Source organism: Meleagris gallopavo, chromosome 5 (genome assembly GCF_000146605.3).
Source record: "Meleagris gallopavo isolate NT-WF06-2002-E0010 breed Aviagen turkey brand Nicholas breeding stock chromosome 5, Turkey_5.1, whole genome shotgun sequence".
Lineage (NCBI taxonomy): Eukaryota > Metazoa > Chordata > Aves > Galliformes > Phasianidae > Meleagris > Meleagris gallopavo.
Genome location: NC_015015.2, coordinates 21,246,150 through 21,256,444, shown reverse-complemented (window position 1 = coordinate 21,256,444; position 10,295 = coordinate 21,246,150). Strand labels below are relative to the sequence as shown.

General features: G+C 37.6%; 1 protein-coding gene across 1 annotated transcript; it reads right to left on the bottom strand.

The window, feature by feature from the left end:
• Positions 1 to 4,411: 4,411 nt before the first annotated feature.
• LOC104911094 (RNA polymerase-associated protein RTF1 homolog) lies at positions 4,412 to 10,289 on the bottom strand. The gene is made up of 5 exons (XM_010711316.3): positions 10,226 to 10,289; positions 9,584 to 9,661; positions 8,402 to 8,497; positions 7,997 to 8,108; positions 4,412 to 7,251 (listed from the first exon to the last, which is right to left on the bottom strand). Exons 2-5 carry the CDS (start codon positions 9,644 to 9,646, stop codon positions 7,145 to 7,147), a joined length of 378 nt encoding a protein of 125 aa, XP_010709618.1. The 5' UTR covers positions 9,647 to 9,661; positions 10,226 to 10,289; the 3' UTR covers positions 4,412 to 7,144.
• Positions 10,290 to 10,295: the final 6 nt, after the last annotated feature.

Here is a 10,295-nt window from a genome sequence, read left to right as displayed (position 1 = left end):
TTTGCACACGTATGCATAACAACTCTCCTCACTAGTAGTTGCTCTATTGAACGTTTTGAGCAGCTTAATTTCAGCCACAGGATTTCTGGACCAGAGCCATCAGATTTTCTAAGTACTGAGCCTTCATTGTCTTCCATTTATAGACACAAGTACCATGTAAGACATTTTCATCAATTTTATGTGATTTGTTTTACTGAAAAACTTCTGATGTGATTGATTTCTTGAATTGTGTGTGTGCTGTAACTATTTATTACTCTTTAAAAAAAAATTACATTCCTAAGCCTCTTGTGCTCCTCAAGGTGAGTTTTTGCATGTGTTTGCCCAGGTGGAAGGTTACCACGGCTACCTGACATGGCTGAGTGGTACTTTACCTTCGATTTGTCAAGCTCAGCTTGACAAATCAATTTGTTTTTAATACTGAATGATTTTCTACAATACAATATTAGTCTTTTCCCAGGATTAATTTTCAGCTACAATAAAAAACCAAAAATGTACACGTACACACACACACACACACACACTTTGATACAGAAACCAAAGCAACAGTAGCCTCCAGGCCTATTTCTTCCATCATCTAATCAACTACAGCTCTGTTATTACAAACTGGGACCAAAAAGCCTTGAAGGCATTTATAGAAGGGTGCTCAGAAGGCAATACTGAGCTGTGGGAGTTATATAGAACTGGGAAAAAGTTACCAGGTTTCCACAGGTCAGCCTTCAAAACACTGCCTTTCACTCTTCCAGTGACCCAATATTGTGATCCTCTTTCCCACATCACAGCCATTGCTGTGCTGGGGCACAAGGAAGGAAAGAAAAGAACACAGGACAAAGGGACAGCTGCAAAAGTTGCCATCTTAAGAAGCTCTCCCTTCAGTCCATTTTTCTTCAACGTGATAAAAATTGAAGAGTTTATTTCACGGCAGAAGTTGAGAAACAGGAAAACACAAAGGGGCTGTAAGCAGCTTTCAGAATTTAGATGTCCCCTAATTTTAGGCAGCTTACAGTTAGGAACCAGGCATCAACAAACGCGTCATGAGCAATGACTTATTCTATGCTGAATTACAGTGGATCTCACTTCTTTAGGACAGCAGGACCAGTGGAATCAGCTAGGCTGTCTGCCCAGCATTCAAAACGCATGGCAGCCTGCAAGGACCTCAGAATCAGCTTTCAGCAAACAGCACAAAATGACCACCAAGAGGGAGCAGTCTTACCCCGTGACTGCAATTCAGGTCACCCATGAATGAAAATTCTCTGAGGGCTTCATCCAGATCCCAGTGCCTTCCCCATCCATTACTGCAGAGGCTGGGCCAAAAGATAAATAGATCTTTACATAGCACTAGGATTCTGTGCTTTCAAACTCTTAGCCATTGATCCTTATAGTTTCAAGTCAAAGTTTATAAACGTAATTTTTCCCCCTTAGTACTGTTATCTGCTTCTAGAAGAGTACTAGGTATGACAAACTGTTAGTTGAAACAGGCAACACAATGACAGGAAAACTATGAGCACATGCCCTGTTATTAAAAAGTCTTTAGCGCTAAGCAGTAAAGGGATTTTGGCTTAAGATGAAAGTTTTTGTTAAAGCTTGTCCAAGAAAGCATATCTCATGCTGTTAGAATAATTCCTCACCATTTCCACACTTTGCTTGCTATGCTAAATTGCTCAAGTATTCACAGCAAATCTTTCTACTAGGAGCAAAGCTGAAACCCCACAATTTTTACAAGATGCTAAAGCTGTTCTCGGCTTACTTCTATATTATTGCCATCATATTTACTACCTTCAGCTTTCTATCTATGATCATTTGAGAAAGTATTGTGGAAATTTGCAAAGAATAATAAGCTAATAATCAACTAATAGTCAATCAACTAATCCGGATACAAAATGGAAAATGACTGTTTCTGGGTTTTTTTCCCCAAGTTTTTGTTTGTTTGTTTGTTTTGTTTGTTTGTTTTGTTTTTCCCAGATAAAGAAGGGCATTTACACAAACCTTCAAGTTTGCCTGGAAAATGGAAAAACAGTTTGCCTTCAGTGTTAGGATACTTCCTACTGGAAAGTTTCATTCATTACATGAAGAACAGCTACCATTTTTCATTACTAGTATATCTTCAAGACAATTAAATCAAATTTTTCCCTTTTCCTTTGTAAACAATCTGTTTTTCTAGTCACACAGATCAGTTGGTTTTTTTTCCAATAAATCAAGGGAGTCCAGAGCATTACAATTGTTTAACATATTTATGATAATTGCAATCAGAAAAGTCACTGCAACAGGGCTGCTCTTTGGAGAATATCTAATTTTTCATTGTATTCTAAAGCATAACTGAGATGTAACATTTTTGTTCTGTCCTATCACCAAACTCCAAAGAAATCAGATGCTGGTCAAATGAGATGAGAAATACCTATGATGCACAAGGAGCTGAGGATGTACAAAAGCTGCCATCTCAGACAGCATCCACATGGGCTGCTGAGTTGTTGATGTTCAGGCTGCTGCTTCCCAACAGCTTCTAATTCACTACAGCTTCCAGCAAAAGGTCTAAAAACTGATAGCCATGCATCTAGCTTGAGGAGCTGAGATTATTATTGTTTAAATGCAGCAATTTCACCTGCTGGCAGACCTGCTATCACAAATTCCAAACAAGTAATGAAGCAGTTGCCATTTACACTGTTGTGCTCGAGGTCAAGACTCTTGCCCCCAGCTGAGGCACATGACAATTGCACATTTGTCTGCAGTCACAGAGAAGCAAACAAATTTAAGACAGTTTTTCACAAAGTCACAAACAACAGGGATTTCAGATTTTGGGTGGTCCTGTGTGTAACTAGGAATTGATATAAATGATCCTTATGGGGCCCTTCTGCTTTGGAACAGAGCCATAGAATATAGTATTGTGTTTGATCCTGGGTCATCTTCCACAGCTGTTGAAATCCAACCCCCTTCCTGCTGTTAAGTCAATATCTTCAGAATTTTTTTTCTGTAACTGGCAGAGTAGAGCAAGGTACCATGAACTTATCTTCACTGGCTGCAAAGCCAGATCACTTCTAACCAGTTATTCCCATTTCTCCAAATCACACAATCATAAGTCCAATGTCCCAAAGACTTAATCGTTGCATGAACGTGAACTCGTGACAGAAAATTATCTGCATTTTCACTTTTATGTACATTATTTATCATTACTTTCTACTTACAAATTTCACCCGAAATCAGTAACTCTGCCATGCTTGTCAGAGTATTAAATTGCATACATACATTGCAGATAGATTTTATCAATCTTCATTCTTTTATGCAGAACAAGCTGATAGAGACTTACCAATAAACAAAGGACCTGTCCTAGGTTCTTCAGTTCCAATCACTTATGCTAGGAAATTTATCTGACCCAGATAACTGCAAACAATATCAAATTAAAGAAATTGCTCACATGATATTCCTTCTAGCTGGGAGGTGAGGTGGTCTAGCATCTAGAATGGCTGATAGTGGTGATATAGAGTCACTTAGGGCTTAAGTGTTCCAGCTAAAATCGAAAGAGAAACAACCCATTTATTTGGCTGCTAAGCACCTCTAAGAGGCTAAGTTACTGTGCTGCATTTAAATCAGTATTTTGAGTATTAAAGCACTTACGTCCCACAATTAAGAACACCAAAATTCAAAGCTTAAAGTAGTCTGGACAAGTTTCAATGGGGAAGGAGAACAAAGATGTCAAAATGAAAGTTTGAGTTGACCTCCATGTGTCTTTTTATCCCCCAGCACGTATAACCAATGAAGTATTCCTGTAAACCTTTAAGGTTTCAGATCTCACTTTCTCATAGCTAGTTCATTCCTTTTCCTTCAAGAAGCACCAGCACATCCCATTTTTTTCCTTTGACTCTCCCTCCCATAGCCAGTTGAAAACTATCAACCCATCCTCAAAATAACTTGATAAGATTCCTTTAAGATCTGTGATTTTGCACATATGCTTAGAAGCACACTAATTAAAAAAAAAAAACCTAAGGAGGATCACCTGTTTTGTTATTCCAAGTGCAACAAGGAAGATAATCAAGTCTGCCACAGCTCTGAGAACAGTCTCACTCTGTCTCATTCAGGAGATGCATGCTTTAGCAGTTTTCATTACAAAAGTAGCCTGTATAGTCATGAGACAAGTGAAGTTTGTGTTTTTAATGAAATGAAAGCAGAGATGTAAGTGAACTGGCCTTCCAACAGGCTCCATTTGATTCCAGTGGTAAGAAGAAGAGAGAGAAATCCAGTAGACAACAGCCCCTCTTGCAAAAAAAGGCCTTATTTTTCATTAATTATTTTACAGTATTAGTATTCTATTTTTTAGATTTCTAGACTGATAAATGAAGAGTAAGTTTTTGAAAAAACAAACTTCCACAGATGGAAAACTCTTTGCACTTCAGATCAAGGGATAAACATAATCAACCTTATTAAACCAACAAACCAAGTTTATTTATAGAAGTCTGTACAATTGTAATGAACTATATGCTAGGACACCAATGAAACAGAGCAAACAAGTCTCTCCCTAATGAGTGGGAGATATAGTCACTCACCTTTACATGCACTTAAAGGAAAAAAGATTACAGCTTTCATACACAGTTCTGTAACTATTCAGAGTACTTTCTTGATGTATTCTCAATATAAGAGGTTTGCATGATAATTTACTGTTTCCTCTCTCTCAAAAAAACAACAAAACAAAACAAAAACAAACAAAAAAAAAAAACAATCCAGTATTTCAGCAGAATCCAGAGACTTTAAGAGGGTAAGTGGCAGTTTGATAGTTGCAGATAAATAGGACGCTGTCCATCATTCAGTTCTGCATTCTAAACTCACTGCATCTCCCATTTTGGTCATCTCCACTAGAAGTTTCTTGCAACACTGTATGGGTCTTGACATTTTTACTGCAGTACAGCCTACTCACATTACCACCGAGCGTAGAAGCTTGCTAATACCCAGGAATCAAAGGCAAGCACGTTAAAAATACTGAATTTGAGTTAACTCGACCTTCAGAGATCACTTTCCATTGAACCCGAGCACTGAGGCACTGCCATGGGAAAATCAAGTTTTGAGCTGCTTGATTTTGCAAATGTTTCTGCAAAGCATTGGAGAGCGATTATTTTGAAAACTGGCTACTGCAAAATAAGTTTTGATTCTCTTTTTATTACAAATCGTTAACATCATTGAAGCTGTTGGAAAAAAAACAAAATCATATCAAATGCATATCTACACAGTGAATTACGATGTCTCCTATGAAGTTATTGTGGTAGATTCCATAAATCCACTCTTAAAAAAGTTAAAAGTACATATATGTGAGAGCCTACAACAACTCCAGAGAAGCTGTAGAAAAGGCCATCAAATAAAGCAGTCTATGATTACATATTTACAGAATAATCCATTTGTCCTAGAATTATGGACTATTCAGTAAATAAGTACTGAAATATCCCTAATTATTTCTTTACATGGTAGATTATAGCTGCTTCATATGTTGATTTTCTTTTTATACACAGTTCATAGTATCAATCTGCACACAATTACATGATGTTTCTTTAAAGCTACCATTAAAAAGGAATAAGAGAAAGTTAAATAAGAACTAGATTAAAGTTTCATTAAGAATCCAACAAGAAGGTAGTATCACACACAGGTTTAAACATAACCAGAGTATGATTTCAGAAAAATAGTAATGCTCTGACACAAAGAGAGCATTAGCATTTTCCCTCTTTGGGGTCCCCAGAAACATTCCTATCCAGTTCAGTGCTTAAATTAGCATATACGTACTGGCCTGGGTAGGAACAAGCACGTGCTTCCACGATTACCTGAACGAGGGCCTCCAACGTTTTAGATTTCTAATTCTCTTTTAATTTAGTTCTTAGCTCCATATATTCAGTTGCATCTTGTTTGGAAAAGCTCTTTGTTAAATGTCACTTATTTACACTTAGATTTTTTTTTTTAAACACCTGAGTGATAATTGAGCTGTCATCTTGTCCAGTCAAATATTCCATAAAGCCATACAATTCTTGTGCTAGTGTTGCACTTCACTTGTACCAGATCTTATAAGAAAAATATGCATCAGCTACCTCTCACATATTACCTGCTGACCTTTCTACTGTGTCCTTACTGTGTCCTTCCCCTTTCACAGAAAGTGATTTTACTTCTTAATCTTTTATGTTTGTTTCATAGAAGCCCAGTTTAAATGGTTCACAAAGCAAGAAACAAATGTGAGCTAGACCCCAATGAAGACGTGATGACTTAAATACATGATATTGGAGGCTGGGAGAAAAAATAAAGCCCAACCAACGAGTACCCCAGGCACATCTCAGAAAGAGCTATTTCACTAAGTAAAGCTGGAGACTCCGGATGTGCTATAGATGACAAGTCCGACATCAAGAGCCGTGTACCTCTCTCATCAATTAAGCGTAAATAAAGAAGAGAACATGAAGTTAAACAGCTATATCAGCCAAGCCGTTTTAGTAAGAAGAATCACATTTAATGAGTTTCTTTCTTGCAATTTCAGATGCTCAAGTACAGCTGGTAGAAATTCAAAACAGCCGTAAAGAACTGTGACAGACTGATACAAATAGTACTGCAGCTTAAAAATGATAAAAAAACACCTGAAAAAAAGTCACACAACCCTCCCAAAAAAATTTACACTTTGAACCTAAGCCAGTTTTTGAAGATTCCCTTCTCCAAAGCTAGAATGAAGGAGGAGGAAGAAGAAGAAAGTGCAGGTGACCTTCCAGCCACAAAGGTCTTGCGCCAATGTTTATTCACCGTGCCTGTGGTGGTATGTAAGGGGAGATCACCAAGTGCTGATTCTGCGACCACCAAGAGATCCCTACGGAAATCCACACCTCAGGCTAATACTGAACACAGAGTGGACCAACGAGCTGCATCAACAAAATAAAAACAGAACTCAAACTAAAAGAAATGGGAAGACCCCAAATAGCACAGATCCACATTTGTGAGGGGAGCAGGAAGAAAGGGCAAGAAGGGAGGTCTATACAGTAAATAGTTGAATGGTTTATGTTACAGATGACTGGCAGTTTTAAAGAGTCTCTTCCCAGCTCCACTGCTGCTCCAACCCAGAAGGGAGAACTGAAAGGGGAAGAAGAAAAGGTAGGACATCATCATGGAGCATGCAGGATCAGAAGCAGCAGAGCGGGCATGCTCAAATAAGCCCCCGCCTCTTTTTGTAGTCCTCCAAATTCAATGATCTCCGAGGAGCACCATCTTTTGCTGGTGGAGCCTTGGAGGTGATAGCCAGTGCCTTTGATTCTGTTGGGGACAAGGGAAGAGTGAGGACCAAAATGAGAAAAAAAACAAGCACAGATTTTTACTTCTTGTTTTTGCTAACAAAAGCCACCACCGAAGTGTATTTGGCTTCTCTGGAATACATCAGCTTAAAAATTAAGAATACAGCCATCTTACTGCTTATCTTCAAAGATAAAGCACATGCAATTTTGCTTTAATGTCATCTGAAATACCAAAGACAGCAAACAGCAACTTTATAAAGCAGCAGGTTCATAAATCGATACTTTTTCCATATAGTGCATATGCAGGTTATGGAACAGGACAGTATGGACTTATCAGGCTTCAAGAAGTGACTAGACAAATTCATAGAATAAGTATAAAGGTAGATATCAAGATTTATTAAATACAACATTCTCATCCGTTCCTCAAGAATTATGTGAGCCACATACGCTGTAGATTAGAAGAATGAATCAGAAAACTCTCATATTACTTCCTTTTCTTTGTAGATGGAGCAAGGATACAAGGACATACATACTTTCAGTGCAACACACTGCAGCTCTTCGTCAGCAAGTATCTCTAGCACATGTCCACACTTGTGACAATGTGAGATACTTGACAAAAAGACAAACACAGAGTCCTTGCTCTCATTTTCAAAAGCCCGTGACTGACTCTGAAAGAACTATTCTGGAAGAAGTGAGCTCTTCTATCATATCCCTCTACAATCATATCATATGGCAATCATAGTCCCAGACTCAACAGGAACACCTACCAGAACTGGGAACCTGAAGATCAATCTTTACATCGAAGTCATGTACTTTGAAAAGATCTTCTGAGAGGTCACTGGCTGATTTAGAGTTCACATCTTTATCCTTCCCTTGACCCTGAAAGAAGAATATGTAAATATCCAACCCATATCCATACAGACAAAGGTCAGAGATAAAAATACTTTTTCCCTTCACTTAATCACAAACATATTTAGTTCAGCTGTTATCGCTAAACAAAGTTAACTTTCTTTCTCCATAGCAGAAAAAGCTGTTCTTTTTCCACAATAATGCTTTACACGATACTTATTTCTAGAACTAAAAAATGCCCATTTAGTATTAGTCATAAGCTTCTAGAGCAAAATGGTGACAGTGGGAGGAAACATATAAAAGAAGCAAAATGGGAAACTTGCCTTACTCATGTCCTTTGGAGCATCTGGTAATACACCAGATCCATATTTTGCATTTAGCTGGGCAAGGATAGCAGCCTGGACAGCAGGATCTCGGGACTGCAGGGGAAAATAAAACACTGTATTTAAATTGGTGGCCATTTTGTTAAAGACAATGCTCATGCTCATTCATACAAAACCAATAGAGAATCTAGATCAGTTAGTCCAATCTTCAGGATTTCAAAGACAATTAAATTCATTCTCGTAGCTATGTAATGCATTAAACTAAAAGTTATCCTTCAGAAAGTCCTTCTTTAAGAGACACTATCTTTTTTGTTGTTGTGATTTGCTCCTGTGACTAGCCTTAACACTATCCTCAGATGTACTTGCTTTTATCTTTCAGTTCTGGCTAAAATACTGCACTAGAGAAGAAACTGTTACAAGACTATTTTCTTTACATGATAATGATTTTCTAATATAACAATTTTATTCAACTATGATTCTTCCTTTCAATAAAGAATCATTTGATAAATAATCATTTAGCTCAATTTTCACAATAACATCCCTTTCCTGCTTTGCTAATCTGTGGAGACTGACAAGTGCCAACTTTACCTGAAAGGAGAGAAAAAAAGTAATTTAAAAAATGGTACTGGTGGTATTCCAGAATAGGCTTCCAAGTTTTATCACTTACAGGTAAGAGGTGACCCTCCAGCTTCATCATCCATCATTTATATATCTATAGATGGCAGTAGCAGTTTTTGCCACTATCACAATGGAATTCTGTGTTAAACTGCTTTATACATCACAGACCCGAGAAGTCTGGGGCCCCCTTTCACAAATCTTTAAGATAATCTCAACTAATTAAGAGCAAAACTGACACCTAAAGTAAACTGCTTTCCTAAAGCTAACTAAATACACATAGTAAGTATTTCTATGTATTAGAATTCACTAAAGAAATACACAGTTGCTTCCCCACGTACCCACATAATTCACATCGTTTATGTTGGGGGAGGGGGCACTTTTTTCCCCTTTTGGGGAATAGTAAGATTAGAATCTCAATATCTCATCCTGGCACCCAGTACTTTAATAGCAGATGGCACAGTTAGGCACAAATACAAGCAACATTTTCCTTCCTACTCTCTCTCCATTATATTGTTTTCTGCTGCTCTGCAAATTGCCCCAGATGAACTTCAACATTATACTTACATTGGACACTATTGTGGGCTTGCACTGCCGCCTAGTAAAGGGGTCCATTTGCTGGTTTTTCATGCTGTGACTTTCAGCCTGAACAAAGAAGGCACACCATTTTGCAGTTAGCTGCTTGCATCCTTGTAAATGTTCCCACAGTACCCCAACCATGCACACACACATCAGCTATACATAATATCAAGGTCATAGAGAAAGTAGTATTACAGACAAGAAAGATTTTTTAAACACCCACAGCCCTATATTTCACAAGTCAAAACTGCCCTTACTGAATACAACAGAAAACACCCACACAACAACCCTTAGGGTAACTGAGGCTTTAGCATTTGTTAAGAAGCGTAACTTTTCTTAAAAGTGTCACCACAGAGAATTCAATACTATTTTGTTCTTCAAAGTCTCCTTTCTGATATCTTTCCCTTATAACATGTATTACATTACTATTACAGTCAGGAATCTCCTGACTGAATTGGTCAAAAACAAAGCAATATGCTTTTAAAAAAAATAAAATAAAATCACATCACTTGCCTATTTAAAAGTTTTATAAGATCATTAAAAAAAAAAGAGTAACTTCATCATGCAATTATCTTGCTCTGCATCATTTCATCTCTATATACACAGAAGTATTAATTTGGCATTATTTACCACAAGAGCCTTCTCAGACTCAACAATATTCCACTCTCTATTTCGTTGGTTGATGTAACTGCAGAAAAAG